The 20531-nt window shown below is 42.7% G+C and overlaps 1 protein-coding gene across 1 annotated transcript in view; it reads left to right on the top strand.

The window, feature by feature from the left end:
- Window positions 1–20531, top strand: part of abca2 (ATP-binding cassette, sub-family A (ABC1), member 2) — a 106211-nt gene that overhangs the window by 7116 nt on the left and 78564 nt on the right. Inside the window, exons 2-6 of the mRNA XM_076890546.1 lie at window positions 8835–8928; window positions 14567–14678; window positions 15139–15302; window positions 16091–16212; window positions 17685–17798. Of these exons, the coding sequence (XP_076746661.1) occupies window positions 8835–8928; window positions 14567–14678; window positions 15139–15302; window positions 16091–16212; window positions 17685–17798 (606 nt within the window). The remainder of the gene's footprint in view (window positions 1–8834; window positions 8929–14566; window positions 14679–15138; window positions 15303–16090; window positions 16213–17684; window positions 17799–20531) is intronic.

Raw genomic sequence — 20531 nt, 5'->3', positions numbered from 1 at the left:
TCCCACCCTCATGCTCTCATATGCACTCACTCCACACTCAACCAACGTGGAGACAGACATAAAGAGACGCTGTACACACAATCACACTCCCCAAGCGTACTCTAAGCCCCAGGTCTAGGTACCCTTGCCCCTGGAGGGGGAAACTGCACCCAGACCCAGGTAGTGTTACCCTGGGGTGGAGAGAAGCAGACCGCCCCGACTCGGCAGCAGCAGGGAGGCCCCACACTCCAGACCCCAGTCGGACGGCCAACTCCTCCTAGCCCCCCTGCTCCAGCAGGCCGCAGAGAAGACTCCAAACCTCCCTCCACCCGCTCATATGTAGTGTTGATGCATGTGTGTTCTAAGGTGCATTTATAATGGATTGCATTTATATAGCGCTTTTCAGGACCCCTCAAAGCGCTTTTACAATACCACTATTCATTCACTCTCACATTCACACACTGGTGGAGGCAGCTACAGTTGTAGCCACAGCTGCCCTGGGACAGACTGACAGAAGCAAGGCTGCCATATCGCGCCATCGGCCCCTCTGGCCAACACCAGTAGGCGGTAGGTGAAGTGTCTTGCCCAAGGACACAACGACCGAGACTGTCCGAGCCGGGGCTCGAACCGGCGACCTTCCGATTAAAGACGAACACACAACTCTTGAGCCACGATATTTAGAACCCAGTAGGGCATGGAGCTACCTGCCAGAGAGCAGCAGGTAAGCACATAGCCCCTCCTGCTAGCCCTCAATGTCTACGTGTATTTAAAATTGAGAGGTGGGCAACGACGCCAGGGGTGAGGTGTACACCCTGATGGTCTTTTGGATTCCGTCTAGCGTGCCCACCCCCAAGATCCTATATGTATGTGTAATGAGAGTGTGAGTAATGTGAATGTCTAAGTTGTGGGATAAAATTGAGGCAGAGGCAGCCAGAAGGGGACAGAGGGGGGGGGGTGCCTCCCCTGCACCCTGGTGACATACCTTTACCCCAAGGCCCTGCATGTGTGGGTGGTTGTGGTGGAGCGGGAAGAGGGAGGCAGCTGGAGATGGGGAGGGAAGGAAGGGAGGGGCAAGTGACCCCTCCCTGGGGCCAGCTTCCCCCGCTGACCCCAGTAGGCACCCCCATACTCTGCAACCCGCCAGGGAAAGGGGGTCCAGGCCCATCCGGACCGGGGCCCAGTACAGCAGCGCCCGCCAGGCCCCACAGAGCCCGGGACAGCCCAGCCGACCCCACCTCAGAGAAAACTGCACCCACCCCACCATCCACTCATCTTCCAGACTACATAATGGTAAATGGTAAATGGCCTGTATTTATATAGCGCTTTACTAGTCCCTAAGGACCCCAAAGCGCTTTACATATCCAGTCATCCACCCATTCACACACACAATCACACACTGATGATAAAGATAAGATAAGATAAGATAAGATAAGATAACCTTTATTAGTCCCACACGTGGGAAATTTGTTTTGTCACAGCTGGAAGTGGACAGTGCAAAAGTTATGACGCAAAAATTAGAATACAATAAGAATAAATACAGTACACAGCTGTACAGAATAGAATAAAATAATATACTATATACAGTAGAATAAAATAGAATAAAAATATACAATAAGATAAAAATAGAATACGAATGCTATATACAACTGAGTAAAAATACAGCTACATTGTAGCCACAGCCACCCTGGGGCGCACTGACAGAGGCTGCCGGACACTGGCGCCACCGGGCCCTCTGACCACCACCAGTAGGCAACGGGTGAAGTGTCTTGCCCAAGGACACAACGACCGAGACTGTCCGAGCCGGGGCTCGAATCGGCAACCTTCTGATTACAAGGCGAACGCCCAACTCTTGAGCCACGATCGCCCCACATAAGACAATAGACGCCCAGGCTGAGATCTTCCTCCACCTCTCCTGTAACTCCCCCTCCTGCAGAGTGAGTTCCTGAAGAGAGGAGAGCTCCTGCAAGATGTAACAACCTCCCCCACCAGTTGAAGAGCCCCCCAGGTGGCTCGATGCACCGGCGGCACCCTGTGCCAGGGCTGGGCCCCCATACACCCACCCGCCCATAACCCCGGCAACACACCAAACAGGACCCAAGCCCCCGAGGCCCGGCCAGGGCCCCAGCCCAGAGACGGAGCGCCCCCAGAACCTCACGCCTGTCCCGGACCCACCCAGGGGCAGCCAGGCTACCAGGTCAGTAACCCACGTCCGTCAGCACAGACCCTCCCCTAGCCCCGCTGCACGCAGCCGCAAGGAAACCGTCACCTAAGAGCCAACAGAGCCCTTAATAGTCCATGACTGCTACCCCGGGTTGACCCCTCCAAGGAAGAACCCCCCAACACCCTAAGCCTGTCCCTACCCCCACACCAATCACAACAGCGAAGGTGGGACTAAACTATGACCCCCCACCCCCACTAGGTGATGGAGCTGATCTCATCTTGAACATCTGATGACCTGTATAGTGCACTCTATGTAATATTTTGTATTGAATTAATTGAAGACTGGGATTTCTAATTAGATGAAAGGTTTTTAAGCAAATCTGAGACCAGAAGTTTAGGTCTAAGTTAACTGATAAATCCGCTTCCCATTTTGCAATAGGAAGTGATATTGATTCATCTGTTTTAGAAAGCATTCTGTATATTTTGGATAGTAATTTGGGGGTTTTAAGAGTAAGAAATTGAACCACACTTGGTGGTGTTTGTAGTTCAACTTGACCCGGTTTAAATTTCTTTTTTACTATGGATTTAATTTGTTGATATTCTAAAAATCTTTTCTTGTTGATCCCATATTGTGTAACTAGTCTGTCAAATGAAATAAATTCTGTTCCTTCTAATATATGTTCTAAATATTTGATTCCTTTATCACTCCAATCTGAAAAGTTTATCATATTATTGTTTTGTAATATGTCAGGGTTGTTCCAGATAGGTGTACGTTTGCATGGGATTAATGAAGACTCCGTCAAATTTAGAAACTCCCACCATGCTGTCAGAGAAGAGCTGATGTTGATGCTTTTAAAGCATTCATGTCGTTGGATGTTTGAGCTGATAAATGGTAGGTCTGAGATCTCTAGATTATTGCAAAGTGCTTGTTCTACATCTAGCCAAGGTTCATCTAAGAGGGTGTGTTTTAGCCATCGTGAGATAAACTGAAGCCTGTTGGCTAAGAAGTAGTGCTGAAAGTTAGGCAGTTCTAGTCCTCCTTTATCCTTGGTCTTTTGTAGTGTTTTTAAGCTTATACGTGGGGGTTTATTTTTCCAAAGGAATTTGGACATACATGAATCTAGAGATCTGAACCAATCTTGTGGCGGTTTAGTTGGGATCATTGAGAATAAATAATTTATTTTTGGTAAGACCATCATTTTTATAGCGGCAACCCTTCCCATGAGTGATATGGGTAGACATTTCCATCGAGCCAGATCGCCTTCTACTGTCTTTAAAAGTGGGATATGGTTTAATTTAGTCAGATCTGCAAGCTTGGGAGAAACATTAATACCTAAATATTTTATATTTCCCGATTGCAGTGGTGTAGAAGAGGAATTATGGAAGGAGCAATTAATCGGAAGGACTGTAGATTTTGACCAGTAATCTGATATTCTTGCAAAAGAGTTTATCAATTCAATCACCCCAGAGATATTGGTTTGTGAGTTTTGGAGAAAGAGTAACACATCATCCGCATAAAGGCTGATTTTATGTTCCACATTCTTGCATTTTATGCCCTTAATTACTGAATTCTGTCTAATTGCTGCTGCTAGTGGTTCAATAAAAATTGCAAACAGTGAAGGGGAGAGTGGGCATCCCTGCCTGGTGCCCCTCAGGAGACAGAAGCTGGAGGATGTCTGGTCATTTGTTCTGACACAAGCTGTTGGGGAATTATATAATATTTTTAACCAGTTAATGAAAGAGGATCCAAAACCAAATTTGTGTAAAGTTGCAAATAGAAATTTCCAGTTAACTCTGTCAAATGCTTTTTCTGCATCTAAAGAAAATATTGTAGTTTCTAGGTTTTTACTGTATGAGTAGTCCATCAAATTAAGTAATCTCCGTGTATTTGTTGATGAGTGCCTACCTTTTATGAAACCTGGGCCGCGAGAGTTGAGGCTCGGGTGTGAAATGTATGGTTTTCAGGGTTTGTAGCGTTATTTTGTTATCGTTTTTATCATTAACTCTGTTTTCCTGGGTCTTTTCACGTGTTTTATGAATAAATCTTCTTTTTTTCGATACCGGTACTAGTTTTATTTTGTTGTATTTATCCGCAACACTTTAAAGGCCGGTCCGTGAAAATATTGTCGGGCATAAACCGGTCCATGGTGCAAAAACGGTTGAGGACCGCTGCTCTAGGGCAAGATACTAACCCCAAGTTGCTCACTGATGCATCCATCAGAGTATGAATGTGTTTGAATGTTAGATAGAAAGCACTTAAGTATACAAAAAAGTGCCTTTGTGAATGAGGCATGTTGTCTAAAGTGCTTTGAGTGCTCTGGGAGAGTCGAAAAGTGCTGATTAATTGATGATGTTGACTATAAAAATTCATCGACGCATCATATACTTATACCAAAAATGTTGTTTTGTAACTGCAGTACACTACAGGTAATATTACAGTAAACCTTTTACACCTAACTTGTTAATCTGTGGGTTGGACTTTATCAATATTCAATTAAATAGTTTAAATGGCACTGAACACTACTCCACCTGAGAAACTATAATATACAGACATTAGTATAATTAGTTTTTGTCTAACTCTGTTTGTTCTGTTATATTAGTAGTAAGCACAGGCATTTATATGAGACTGTCCTGTATAAGCTCATGCACCTCTAAAAGTGCTGAAGTCGTGACAGAGAGCATCTTCAGCATGTTATCAGCAGCTGGGAACATCACCTCAAAGATAAGAGCACGCCTCACTCCAGGGCATGTCCACTGCAATCGTGAAGTCATGAACTGAATCATCTGTAAGCTTCGGAAAATTGTTTCTTAGGACTGGAAAATAAAATCTTTTTGATTCCATTTAAAGCTTTATTTGAACTTATGGACAGAACCCATTTTAGTTTCCTATTATGTTTTTGTTTGAATACTACTAGCACTTTAATTTGTATTATCTGATATTTTTATTTATTTCATTCTTAGTGTGGCGGTCCTATTGAGATGTTAAAAGTACATTTGATTATTTTTAAATTCATGTGTTTCCTGTTTTAATTTGCTGTGGGATGAGACAACAGGGTAATATTCACAGGTGGGCAGACGTGAGCAGATGATTCTTATTTTAGAATCAATCCTTTTACACTTCCCTTTTGAACAAGCATGTGGCAACAGTCGGAAAGGCAAACTTCCTTTTAACAGGACGAAACCTCCGGGTAGAACCAGGCTCAGGGAGGGGCAGCCATCTGCCACCACTGGTTGGAAACATAGTTGGTAAAAACGAAGTAATGCATCATGGGATGTGCCCAGCAACGTCTTGCGCTAAATAACTAAGAGAGAATTTAGGATCACCCGATCCAGCCCTAACTATATGCTTTAGCAAAAAGTAAAGTTTTAACTCTAATCAGAAAGCAGAGATAGTGTCTGTCTCCTGAATCCAAACTCGGAGATGGTTCCATAGAAGAGGGGCCTGTAGAGTGTGGGGTTAAATGCTTTGGTTTATCCTGCCTCTTGCTCAAACAGGATTAAAAGTGCAACCTTTATGACAACATCTTTTTTTGTAGGATGAATCGAACACTGCTCTGTTTCCTGTGCAGCCAAAAGTGCCGTAAAAGCACCGCATTGATTCTGATAGTACAGGGTGGGCCATTTATATGGGTACACTGTAATAACATGGGAATGGTTGGTGATACTAAAGTCCTGTTTGTGGCACATTAGTATATGTGAGGGGGCAAACTCCTCCAGATGGGCGGTGACCATGGTGGCCATTTAGAAGTCGGCCATCTTGGATACAACTTTTGTTTTTTCAATAGGAAGAGGGTCATGTGACACATCAAACTTATTGGTAATGTCACAAGAAAAACAATGGTGTGCTTGGTTTCAACGTAACTTTATTCTTTCATGAGTTATTTACAAGTTTCTGACCACTTATAAAATGTGTTCAATGTGCTGCCCATTGTGTTGGATTGTCAATGCAACCCTCTTCTCCCACTCTTCACACACTGATAGCAACACCGCAGGAGAAATGCCAGCACAGCCATCCAGTATCCGTAGTTTCAGGTGCTGCACATCTCGTATCTTCACACCATAGACAATTGCCTTCAGATGACCCCAAAGATAAAAGTCTAAGGGGGTCAGATCGGGAGACCTTGGGGGCCATTCAACTGGCCCACGATGACCAATCCACTTTCCAGGAAACTGTTCATCTAGGAATGCTCGGACCTGCACCCATAATGTGGTGGTGCACCATCTTGCTGGAAACACTCAGGGAACGTGCCAGCTTCAGTGCACAAAGAGGGAAACACATCAGCATGTAACAATTTCAAATATCCAGTGGCCTTGAGGTTTCCATTGATGAAGAATGGACCCACTATCGTTGTTCCCCATATACCACACCAAACCATCACTTTTGTTGTTCCAACAGTCTTGGAGGGATCCATCCAATGTGGGTTAGTGTCAGACCAATAGCGGTGGTTTTGTTTGTTAACACCATTCACATAAAAGTTTGTCTCACTGAACAAAATCTTCTGTGTGAACTGAGGGTCCTGTTCCAGTTTTTGTTTTGCCCATTCTGCAAATTCTGTGCGCTGATCTGGGTCATCCTCGTTGAGATGCTGCAGCAGCTGGAGTTTGTAAGGATGCCATTTGTGAGTAGCTAATATCCGCCGAAGGGATGTTCGACTAATGCCACTCTCCAGTGACATGCGGCGAGTGCTACGCTGTGGGCTCTTGCTGAACGAAGCTAGGACAGCCACTGATGTTTCTTCAATAGTCACAGTTTTCTTGCGTCCACATTTTGGCAAATCCAACACTGAACCAGTTTCATGAAACTTAGCAAGCAGTTTGCTAACTGTAGCATGGGAGATGGGTGGTCTCGTAGGGTGTCTTGCACTGAAATCTGCTGCAATGACCCGGTTACTGCGTTCACCAGATATCAGCACAATTTAGATCCGCTCCTCACGTGTTAACCTCTTCGACATGTCAATGGCTGTGAACAAAGAGAAACTTGTAAATAACTCATGAAAGAATAAAGTTACGTTGAAACCAAGCACACCATTGTTTTTCTTGTGACATTACCAATAAGTCTGATGTGTCACATGACCCTCTTCCTATTGAAAAAACAAAAGTTGTATCCAAGATGGCCGACTTCTAAATGGCCACCATGGTCACCGCCCATCTTGAGGAGTTTGCCCCCTCACATATACTAATGTGCCACAAACAGGACTTTAATATCACCAACCATTCCCATGTTATTACGGTGTATCCATATAAATGGCCCACACTGTACTATACTTGTTAGAACCAACAGTCACTTGTGAGGACACACAACCTGGTCCTCACAAATAAGATTTGAAGGCATTTTTAAAGCTCAAAATGTGGTTTCAGTGTCAGGGTTACAATTAGGTTATGGTTAGGTTTAGGGTAAGGGGTAGCCATTCATATTTAATGGTTAAGGTTGGGTTAAGGGGCAAGGGAAAGCATTATGTCAATGAAGGTCCTCACTAAGATAGCTGAACGGGGTTTCCTGTGTTTGTGTGTGTGTGTAGACTCAGACACTCTGAGAAAAAAACCTGTTGTTTTGTTCCCCAAGAAATGAAAAGTAATACAGTTTTAAAATCACATTAAAATCTCCTTATTTCTAGCTTTTTTTTTTCAAGTGTACCAAAGTTGAGATGTATGAGAGTGCTGCCAGATTAAATGGATTATCTATAACAGAACTTGATATGTGAGAAGAGACATTTTTGTTTATTGTAACCTGTGTCAGTGGACTCTTGTCTCTGTCTAAAGAGCCTCTTTGTCTGCACTAACCTTCACAAACAGAACGCACACGCAGCAGCTGGGTGTGTATCTGTGGGCATCCAAGACAGAAGCACAAAGACATCATGGTTCCAGTAGTTCTGTGTGGACAGTGTTACGAAAGAGGAGGCTGTCAGATTCAAGATGATTCATGATTCCTGGAAAGAATCGAGGCCTTCATTTGGCTTTGTTAGCACACACCTTTGTTTTAGATTTCATTAAATGAAATGCACTGCAGCTGCAAGGGGTCCATGTCCAGGTTAAATTCAGGAGTGTTGAAAGAGAAGATGACAAGAAGTTGCCCTAGATGCCAAAGAGCTTGATGAAATTGCCTTGAAAATTTCTGGAGTAATTTCTGAGAATTATTCTGGTGGTCAGAATGCACCCTGATCATCTCACATTTGTAAAGAAATGTGAGGTGATAAGCACGCAATCTACTGTGAACCTTTGTTTTAAACTATGGTACTTTTGTCAGCATCTTTTCATCTCATCTCCTCCTCTGATTGTGAGGCACATATCTTGCAATGGACTGTACAGCAGACGTGGCCTATCAGCCTGTCTCTGATGGTGTCTTTAATCTGTAACGTGCCCACAGAGCAAACTAAACTGCACTGCACAGCCTGCTTTAGAGTAACGGCCACATAAAAAGGGTTTGGCATTGCAATGAAGAGGAGCTGTGCAGGCTGGACATCTTTCTCATTCCCTCACCGATGTAAAAGATTGATATCTTAAAGTAAGCAAACTCTGTAAAGTCTATTGTGAAACATGATCTATGAACTGTGTGATGGGAACTGACAAGGAGAGTGTAATGGTAAAGACCCATGACTCAAGATCAGTGACCTGAAACTGGACTAGGTTTAGCCCAGATTTCATTGAAATGGAGTGAAAAAATAATCCTGTAAATTATCTTTCTTGTTCCGATTCAGTGGGTGCTGGCTTTTGAGATTTTCATCCCGCTCGTCCTTTTCTTCATCCTCCTGGGTCTGAGGCAGAAGAAGCCAGCAATTCCTGTCAAGGAAGGTAAGCAGAGTGTTTGAGAACCTAAAGACAGCAGTGGGAAAATTGTATTACCAGTAGACATGGGGGGTGGAAGCAATACATTTGACTGAAGTTGCTAATACCCAGGATTAAACGTCTACTGTATCTATCCTCAGAATCAACAACATTTCAGCACTCGTACTGCATCCTGCTGTTTACAGCAGTGATTGCAGCACAGGTATTCTTAGTGTCTCCATGATTTAGGTTAATCTAGTTTGTCAAAGCTACATAAACATTTCATATTCAAGTTCAGCATGTTTAGAGAATATTTTTATATATATTATCAATTATAATAATCAAAAAATGTTAACCTAAAGATACATAAAAATGACTAGACCAGCATAATAACTGTGTGAACAAAAAGTGCAGGTGTCTACCAGACAAAGCAAATCTCTGAAGCGTCCTGTCGGTTATTTCATTGGTTAATCGAGTAATTGGATAAGAAATGTTTTTGTTTTATTAATGAACATAAAATAAATATTTAAAAGAGAAAAAAACAGCTATTTCAAAATGAACTGCTTATTGGTTTCCAAATTAGAAACTGGTCATAAAGGACTGATTTTACAATTCACTCCGTATATATATATATATATATATACATATATATTAGGGATGCAACGATACCAATTTTTTCAAACCGATACTTGGATCTGAGTACTTGCCGATACAGAGTACAAAAACCGATACTTCTACCACACACACAGACAAATGCAATGAATTGGAAGAGAGGTTTTATTTTATTCTCTGCCGATAATAAATAATATCTTAATAAAAAAGACCACAAAAAAATTTCAAGTGAAAAATAAGCACTTCTGTTAAATTATTGCAGAGTCTCCACATTGTAATTTAACAAAATATCACTGAACTATTGGCACTGTCTCGAGCTTTCGGAATAATAAATAAACACTTCTGTTTGGAATAAAATAAATACAAATTAGGTTTGAGAATAAAATAAACTTTTAAATTATTGCAGAGTGTCCATATTGTAAACAAACAAACAAAATAACGAAAGTATTTGGCATTGACGAACGAACTCCCCATCTGCCCGTGGATCATCAGTCCACTGTGCCGTTAAATCAAGGACTGACATCGCGCACACGCTGCTTGTCTTTACCTCTTTAGAGAGTTTTGGCACCACTATCTCCCTGATGTGTGGGCAGCTGGGAATTTCATATCGCAGCTCGAGTGTGCTGAGAAGAATCCTATGTTTTCCACGGCCGGCATTGGCTGGTCATCCAGAGCGATAAAATGAGTCAGAGCCTCTGTTGTTTTAACTGCCCGTGGATTTTCTCTTGACATTTTTCATCGCTTTTCCAAAACCTGAGTTAAAGTTGGCTGTTCCGGTCCACACTGCTGACATTTTGTTTAGCCTAGCTACAGCAGCCTCCAGTTTCTCTTTTTTTATCTGGAGCTGCCAGTCTGACTCGTCTAACCCTGTGCCTGTTTAGCGCGGGATGTCCCCCTAGTGGCCAATCTAAAAAACTACAACAAAAATGACATGCCACCCTCTGATTAATGAAATAAGTTAGTATCGGTTCATGGTATCGGTTAACTTTTACAAGTATGAGTGCACACACATTTTACAGTATCGGCCCCGATACCAGTATCGGTGCATCCCTAATATATATTATACATATTTTTTTATGTGGGCGAAACTTGTTTTTACACGATGATGACTGAACACGGTCGTGCATGAAACACAGCACTGAGGATTTTGTATAATTGAGTTACTCTAATTACTCGATGAATCATTGCAGCCTTAGAATAAAGTATGCCAGTGCGGTGAATGCAGAGGGTTGCCAGTGAAGTGGCCAATACTGACTAGAATAAATGTGTTTCTATTTATGGCTTAAGTTTACCATAAAGGGGGTGGAGTTATGTGCACTGCCTTAATACTCCTCATTTTTGGTCAGTACTATTACCAGGAGGAACTTAAGTAAACTTGATATCATTATTCAGCTCCTGCTTCGTGGTGAGGCAGCAGCTGCTGCTCCTCACTGCCTTCAAAGGTAAAACATGCAACATCAAACTGCTTTTACTAAATAAAAAACGTTGGAAAGGAAGCTGCAGACCAGCCGACAGTAATACCTGCAGCATCATACCAGCAGCTAATTTAGTCTTATATGGACCCTTTATACTGTCCTCCCACTCGATCCACCAAAAGTATGAGATCAGCTTTTGCAACATTTCCTGTTTTTGTGTTCGTAGTTCATCTGCTAGTGATGTGTCTGCTCAGCTGTTAGCTGGTTTTTCATGTGTAACTGTTCCCTGTAGCCATCAGAGCACCCAGTTTATTTGATTTCTTTGTCTTTTATTCTTTTATTTTACATTTCTTTCTTTCTTTTTTCTGTCTTCCTTTCTTTCTTCTGCATGATGCATGTTCTCAACATTTTGGATGGACCAGTGTGTAAGTGTCATTGTGCATTTGTTTTATGCTAACAGATTATATAACATACACTCTGTATATTGGAAGGCCGAGCTCTTCCCGGGACCCGGATTGATTCTTTGGCTGTTGGAGATTTCTTTCACTTTGATTTAGATTGCTGTCAGATTTGTTTGAGTGATCATCTTAAACTGTCCCTTCTGTTATCTCTTAAGGTTGATTTTTGATACAAAGTCAAGAAACGAATTCATGGTTTAACTATAAATGGAGCATTTTAAATGCACCACAGAGAAAAAGACTGAACAGGCAGCCAAGTTTGATGCATCTTAAATGTAGTGATGTATAATCATGTCTCATAAAGGAAACAAATGATCAGGTGTACACACACACTGGTGTATATAGTTGTGGTTGCAGTTGGGCACACTACTCACAAAACCAAAGGATGTAGATTGAAAAAGCCAGTTTCATATTCCCTCTGAATCTGTACATTGGACACATTTACAGGCTACTCAAGACATTAGATGGTAAACAGTATTGTTGCCCAGTCAGGAGTCATCTTACTTTTTATCTCATGAGCTCCTGAATTATCTGGGTTGTAATTCAGTGCGTGCACTCAGGTAAAAAAGCTCCTCTGGCTCCTGTGAGTGTGCTCCGCTCAGGTCACCTCAGAACCAGCACTGTGATGCACACTGCTGGTTGGCGGACACAGAGAAGCACATCTGTATTGTTATCCAATGGAATTACGAGAAGTAATCTAATCCACGACAGCGCTAACAAATATTTCTGTAATTACTGTTGAATCTTTTCACCATGTTCAGTGTTTCTGACCAGGCTATGAAAACTTAATGAGCTGCTGTTTAGTGCATGCTAATTCTGTTTCCTACACCATGCTGTGCACCTAACACTCCCTCAGTAAATCTACCAGCCTGTGACCTGATCAGAGAGGACAGATGTCAGTGAGCTGAAGAATGAACTGAACTACTCTGTAGGGCACATTTTACTTATATTTTCACACTTCCATTATAGAAATGCACGATGGCATTATTCACTGTGGACTCGTCACTGAATAAATGATTCTATATATACTTGGTGACCTGTGACATGTAAAGACAATCTTTGCTGTTGCCTGGATCTCGTATTGACCCTGTGATCTCCACACAACCTGTGGACTGGCAGTTAAATGCAGTCATGAGTTTAAGGGGGACTCCATAGTTTCTCCACCTTTTGTTTCATTGATTTTTCATTTGAAAAGTGAACATCTGTAAAAGTCAGCTTTTTGTGTAGTTAAAATGTTCCCACTGCGTCAAAGGGACATCTTTTATGTCATTTTGGACATACGATTTTAGTGACGAGGTTGTTTTGTAGCTCCAGGTGACGTCGTTTTTTATACATCTATTACACTTCTAGTGTTGATGTCAGTAGGACCTCTGTGGACGGGCTTTTTATAGTCCAAATCTGGTGGCTGTGGACATTGTTTCAATGTCAAACTTAGACTTAAATTAGATGGAGTTTTTATAAAGCTTCCACCTGTATAGGCTCTGTAGTCCCATGTTTCCACAGGTAGAGGGCACTGTCCTGAAACAGTAAGCAAATGTACTGTTTATGAGAAACCTGCAGTCAGCTGAGCCTGAAGAAGTCACCTGGATGATGATGAAACATTTCTCCCTCTGAAGACGTCCAGATGAACAGAATCAACCTTTTCGGATGGATTTCAATGTTTTTAATATTTCACATTTTTTAAATAAATGGTCGTTTTAACCTAATTACAAACAAATAAGTTGAATAATTAAAATAAATAAACCAGTTAAGGAAAAACTGGAAAACTTAAAATAACAAACAAAACAAAAACCCCACATGTTGTGAATAATTTGAGTAACACAGAATAAATCGTGTTTGTTTATCTATCTTACGTCCGATGTTTAGTGGGTCAGGTTAATAAAACTATTCTGGAAAAACTATTTTTAGCCAAAACAATCATAATATGATGATGATAGTTTTTACTATAATCAGTCCGGTAGTTTATTTTAATGCTGCAGAGTGTATTTGGGCACACACAAGGAAAAGGATAAAGGGGTGGAGCAAGACATTGAACGATGCTTGTTCTTGGTCAGACTCAGTTTGTTACAAATGAAACCATATTTCACTGTGGGTTTGTCTTCAACCCACCATGATATTCTGTGAAGTGACTTAGTTTACATTTTTCTTTTTGACTTTTTGTGGCTATAAAGCATAGTGTTTCAGGGGATTTCCCTAAACGTAAACTTTTAAATACAATACAAATGAAACATTCAGCTTTAGACCTGCAGTGACACCAGGGTAAAACAACGAAGGCTAGAAGCTGGCAATAGACACCTTTCTTTATGAGGGCAGCAGGTGTAAGAGTATGCAATCCAGAGACTACGACAGCCGAAGGCAACCGTTAAAGAGAGAAGTTCAATTCAATATAATTCACTGTTATTTATATAGCACCAAATTGCAACAACAGTCACCTCAAGGTGCTTTATATTTCCAGGTAAAGACCTTCCGATAATAGAGAGAAACCCCAACAACCAGAAGAATCCCCACCCCTATGAGCTAGCACATTTTGGGGAAGGAAAAAAGAGGAAAAACTCCCTTTTAACAGGAAGAAACCTCAGACAGAACCAGGCTCAGGGAGGGGCGGCCGACCGCGACCGGTTGGGGTGAGAACAGGATAAAAGACATGCAGAGTGGTTATAAACATGTGGTAAGAAAGAGAAAGTGTAAGAATGGCATAGCTGGACAATACAGATATGAGAGTGAGCAGGAGGACAGTGGGAAGTGTTTCTGTGGGTAGGATGAATCCACACCCACAGGCAAGCTTCAGGAGCAGAGTAACCATGGAAACCTGGAGCAATTAGCAGGAACCAAATTTTCTTTTATCACCGGCTGTGAGATGGTCCAGCTAGCATTTATGGACAGAAGTGGGAAAATATCACAGACCATGACAACATGATGAAAGGCTTCATATTCAGCATTGACATGTGGGAGCCTCTTTGGCCATTAACTGCTGTGCTGCCTGACAGCTTTCCTCCTTTCTGACTCTAACACAATCTCTCCTTCTCCTTTTTCATACTCATTGTCCTGTTTGGTGTCTGATTTCCTTTACCAACCCTTCATATTTACTTCCTCTGTTTCCCTCGTCCCTCTCACTCTGTCTGTGGCTGTGTCTTTTTCTCCTTCTGTGGCACCTGTCCCATTTCCCCCCCTCATGTCCAGCCTTTTACAGCGCTGCACCACTCACCTCGGCTGGCATCATTCCCATCATGCAGTCGCTCTGCCCAGATGGACAGAGAGATGAATTTGGTTTCCTGCAATATAAGAACTCCACGTGAGTAGGGCTCTTCCGCAGTCTCTTGTTCATTTGTGTTTTGGCTGACTTGTGAGAAATACGTTCACTGCTTCTCGAGCGCACTCTAAGGTCAGTTCTTCTACATATGATGGTTCCAGTGCAAAGGCCTCTGACCCCCCCAAGCCCCTCACGTTTCCCAGCACTGAAACTAGGCCTTGCTGCAGCTGAAGAGGCTTGAATTGAACGCTCACTTTTGTGATCAATGTTGCTAGAATGTTACAACATTATAAATTTTTATTTATGTTAATAGTTATTTTAGATTTGAAAGATCATAAACGTAGCATATTTTCTGCTGAGGCAACATGTACAACACTGTTTTTATGTGCAGGCACTAAAAAGTCAACATATTACAGAACCCGTCATTAGCTGCAGCCTGTAGAGAGACTGTGTTCTTCTTCTTTTGAGGTGTGAGAATGTTTCATGTCTGAATCTGTTTCAGTGTGACCCAGCTGCTGGAGCGGATAAGTGAAGTGGTTGAACAGAATCAGCTCTTCACATCTGATAGACCTGGTTTAGGTCAAGAGCTGGAGACCCTGCAGCAGCACCTGGAGAGCCTCAGCTCCACCCCATTACCACATGACCACAACTTTAACAACAGCCAAGGTGTGACTTTTACACTTTAGACTTTAGAGCTGTTGTTGTCATTGTGCGCATTCTTGTACAGCGAAATTGGATAGCTGGACCGCAAAGGTGCAAAGTAAAGAAACCAATATACAACGAGGAATATATGTATACATATATGTGAGTAAACTATATAGAAACATTGAAACAGACACATTGTGGGGCTGTACACAAGCAGTTATATGATATAAATAAATAAGGGTGGAGGGGCTATGGTCATTTAGGGTGGGGATGGTAATTCCACTGAGACCAAAAATATAAATAAAAGGAAAGACTGAGATATTGATCATGGGATGGCAGCAACATAGTTGATCAATAGCAGCGTCACAGTGACTTCCAGCTGTACTAAATCCAGTTTGACTGTTGCTTTGTGGAAGTCTGTGCTTCACCATTTTGGAACAGTTCTTGTGTTTTGAATTTCCTTTTGAGAAAGAGGACAAAGTGTTAGCGAGTCGGTGCAAGATCCTGCATTGGGACAAGCCGCAGTGTGTTTTCTTCTTCCAGTGATGACCCTCAAAATGAAGATGAACTCAGTTTAGCTCCACAGTGAAATTTCAAACCAACATACGCACAGTTGGGAATCTAATCTTATGTAGCAGGAGAGCCATGAGCAGAATGATGGCGCTCGAGAAGAAGAAACTCGTTTCCTCTGAGTGCAGTAGTAGAACGTCTCGATCATACATCATACATATATACATGTTACTTTCAAAACTCTTGTTTTACTGAATGACATGAAAGCGTTGACATGATTTCATGTGTTTTGGGTGCAGGCTTCACTCTGGCCAGCGTGTTGAAGAATGAATCCGTTTTCCAACAGTTCCTGATCAAGAACCTTTCCTTGTCTGACTCCATAGCCAACCTTCTGCTCAACACTCCAGTGAGCCTCGCAGAGGTGATTTACCATTACTAACAGAAAGTCTTCACTCTGTTTGGTTTATTCAATTCATCTCAGCTCAGGAAAATTGCTGTTATTTTATAATATGTCACGCGACTCTTTTGGGTTTGTTTTTTCCGAGGTGCTATGGTCATTTTTCCCATCCCATTACAAAATCAATTTAAAAAGCAGCCAACGTGCAAAGGACAAAACCTTCATAATGCCCAGAAGGCAGTTACAAAATAATTACAGTAGGTAAAAGTCTGGGAAGGTAAACATGAATCTTCAAGACTTTTTGAAGTTTAAAGAAATGAAAAGGATAAATCCAAATATAAAGTTGTAAACTAAATGATAGGTGATGCTCAAAATTCATCAAAAAGTTTTTGTGATGCTTTTGAATAATCATACAATATAATCCTGAATTAAGTGAAGGGTTGGATGGCATTGGTGCAGTAAACGCATGAACAGCTGTTGCTTAATGTTTGTTGTAATCATTGTGTTCTGCTTTGATGAGAAACTGCAGTTTCTGTATCCACCAGATAACTCATCCATATCACCTGAAACACCTTCTCAGTTATTTCAACTACTATTCAGACAGTATGTTGTGCTGGTGTGTTCATGAGTACATTGTTGCATTGTTAGCTTTAGTACTTTAAAGAACTCTGTTAGTGTCCTGAGAGGGAGTCAGAGGATGGACAGCTTCCTTCAGTCAGGCATTAGCATGTGGCTACAGAGGGGAACTGGATTCCAGTAATACACTGGTCTCTAACTCTTAAGAAGGATCTGCACTGCAGGGAATCCAGTTAGCTCACACAATACTCCTGCAAATGTGTGTGCAATTAATAAGCTAGTTTAGAGCAAATGTCTTTAAGCCAACCCAGCTTCAAGTGCTGGATTGAAGCTGGAAAGAGCAAAGAAATATCCCGAGATCAAACGTCCATTACAAAGTTGTTCAGTAAAGATGGATCGCTGGTCGTGTCCACGATCTGTGCAAATTACACCTGTGAAGACTTGGCTGTGAAGCCCCTCCTCTCAGTCCCTCCCAAACATGCCAGAGGAGTTCCACGGAGCATAAAAAGAAACTGTTTTGCACAAAAGTAAAAATAAATAAATGTATAAATGTATTTTAAAAACAACATTTTTGTATTATTAACGTTTGCTTTTTAAGTTGTATCTTATCCTTCTATACCAGTTTGTTTTCCAATGCCAAAATCAAGTCACACAATTCTGGCCATCAGTTTGTTTCCTGACGTTCAAGCACACAAAGGCTCTGCAGCACGAGAGTGATTGGAAACACACCAACAACTCCACGGCTGAGTGGTTAAAAAACAAAAGGTTTTTGAGTGGCTTAGTCAAAGTCCGTACTTAAATTTGGCTTGACGTTTAACGGGCCTTTCATACTCAAAAACCCTCCGGTGTGGCTGAATAGAAAGCACAGTGATCCAGAAACTCCGCAGTGACTCGCTGACAGTTTTGTGTGTGATCTGTAGGTTTACAGCCTTATCGTCGGTACACATTTCGGAGATGGCGGAGGAGCCCACAGCTGGATTCAACAGGCCAAGGGCACCACACAAAAACCTAGAGACAGAGTCCTTCAGTTAGAAGTAAGTGCTTCAAGACTTCAAGGCTCATGTGGGCAACGACAGTGAGACCTGGAGGGGTGTAACTGGGAGGAATGGTCTGCCTTATCTGCACCCAAGCGGTGTTGTATTATCTGACTTCTGTGCAAACAGTTTGTCCATAACGAACACCATCTTCCATCATTACGGTGTCCATACGTGCACATGGCCCCAGGACATCCTAGGCTGCAGCTCAATGATCAATTTTGTAATCGCATCATCAGGTCTGAGGCCGTATGTTCTGGAGCAGTCATTCTCAAACTGTGGTACGCATACCACTGGTGGTACGTGAGCTCCCTCTAGTGGTATGAGGGACGTTTCCCCCCAAAAATTAAGATGAAATAAAATACCATGTTCTGATTTTCGAAAAATTTAGTCGTACAGCTCTGCTATCACTTCCAACATGAATTAAGACTAAACAGCAGTGGCTGTTTAGTCAGTAGGGTTACTGAGGTTGGGCTAGCTGGGCTAGCTGCTTCACTGAGTGAATGGGTTAAATGCAGAGAATAATTTCCCTACAGGGGATTAATAAAGTATACAAAAAAATGTGTTACATGGTGGTTAGCTACAGAGCTGCTGCCCCAGCATGTAACAGCATAGAGGATGGCAAAGATGGTCACAAAGATGATGTTTTAAACACTTCAGCTGCCTCAGAAAATAGACACGACTCCGGCCCGTCCTGTAAAGTGCAGTGGTGTTCTAAACCCCGTCCAGTTTATTATCTATGTGCACTCCAATGTATTTATAGTCCTCCACAATCTCCACATCAACTCCCTGGATTGTAACAGGGTTCAAGGTTTCCTGGTCTTCCTAAAGTCCACAGTCAATTCTTTAGTCTTTCTACTCGCACCACGTGACAAAGGAGTCAACCACAGCCCGGGACTCCATCTTATCAACCTCAGTGATGCATCCAGCCATCCCAGAGTCATCAGAAAACTTCTAAAGATGGCAGGTCTCTGTGCAGTCTCCAGAAGTTCTCTGAAGGATGCTTGACAGACCTGGCGCAACTGAACGTATAGTGACGGTGCTCTGGAAACACCAAGCAGAGGCCTCGGTCCACAAGATCTTCAACTTGCACCTCCGGAACAGCAACAACAGCGTTCTGAGAGAGACAGGGGACACTGAGTCCGAATGGACCATATTCAGCACCTCCATTGCTGAGGCTGCTGCACTGAGCTGCAGCTGCAAGGTATCTGGTGCCTGTCATTATGGTAACTCCCGAGCTAGATGGTAGACACTGGAGGTGAAAGGAGCCACCAGGCTGAAGAAAGAGTCCTATCGGGCTTGGTTAACCTGTGGGGCTGGAGGCAGCCAGGAGGTACCGGCAGGCCAAGTGGAACGTGGCTCTGGCAGTGGCTGAAGAAAAAGCTCGGGGGTGGGAGGAGTTTGACGAGACTTTCAGACTGCCTCAAGGCAATTTTGGCAAATTGTCAGGTATCTCAGGAGGGGGAAGCAGTGCTTTATCAACACTGTGTTTGGTGCTTTTAACATATTGTCACACTGTGGAAGGAAAACTTTGAGGACCTCCCTAATCCCTCTGGCACGTCCTTCATAGAGGAAGCAGACTGCGGCAGTTAAACAACAACTTGGAGGCAGAGCCCCTGGGGTCGATGAGGTGTATCCTGAGTTCCTGAAGGCTCTGGGTGTTGAAGGGCTGTGCGGGTTGACACGCCTCTACAATATTACTTGGTAATCCAGAGGCAGTACCTCTAGATTGGCAAACCAGGGTGGTGGTTCCTATCATTAAACAGGGAGACTGGAGGGTGTTCTCCCACTATAGCACCTCAGCCTCCCAGGGTTCTTGAAAGGATAATCCATCAGTTTGTCAAACTTCAGATACAGGAGGAACAATGCGGTTTTCGTCCGGTCGTGGAACACCGGACCAGCTCTTTACCCTCGCGGGGATATTTGAGGGTGCATGGGGGTCTATCCAACCAGACGACGTATTTTGTGGACTTGGAGAAGGTATCAGACTGTAAAAACGAAAAAGTAGTCAGTCTGACCTGTGTCCTGGAGAAAACTCCGACCTAGATGAATTCCCTAGCATGAGTAGTGGTCACATGTAAGCAAAAAAGTGTATTTGAATTGGCTCGGGACAAACCAATTGCTACCATCTCATATCACTTCTCCAGCTTATGATTCTTCTGTTCCCCCAAATTTATCAGCTGTATTAGCATCTACCCCAGTCCCCCACCAACCAAGGCGGACACACAGACACCCTAAAACAGCAGCTGCAGCTCTCCAGGCCCCAGGAAGCCGCCACAGACAGTCCCAGAGACCACCTTCATCCACCGGCAAGGCGACAGGGAGACAGAACCTTAGCCGACCACGTGTACTAATGGAATTGCTCAGTGGTCCAGATAAACATCATCCAGTTGGTATTTTGAGGAGGCAGATATTCTCTGCAAACTTATGTGATCTAGGAGGAGATTTTTGTACTTCTTCAGAATAGTTTTCTATTCTGAGAGAGAGACCGGTGCATGATCACTGATAGTTCCAGGATAAATCTGAGTGCCTATAATAGCCTCATCATGGAGCTGCTAACTAAAAAGTAGTAAAGTAAAAGTGTGAGTGGTGTACTGGATGACCCTGAGAGAGGTCAAGGTCAAATTTATTTGTATAGCACATTTCCAGACAAACAATGCTGCACAAAGTGCTTAATAATATAAAATGCCATTAAAAGAGACAATGTAAAACAATAATAACAATATCATACAA

The sequence above is a fragment of the Maylandia zebra genome, linkage group LG12 (genome assembly GCF_041146795.1).
Source record: "Maylandia zebra isolate NMK-2024a linkage group LG12, Mzebra_GT3a, whole genome shotgun sequence".
Taxonomy (NCBI): Eukaryota; Metazoa; Chordata; class Actinopteri; order Cichliformes; family Cichlidae; genus Maylandia; species Maylandia zebra.
This window is presented reverse-complemented; position numbering and strand designations above follow the sequence as displayed.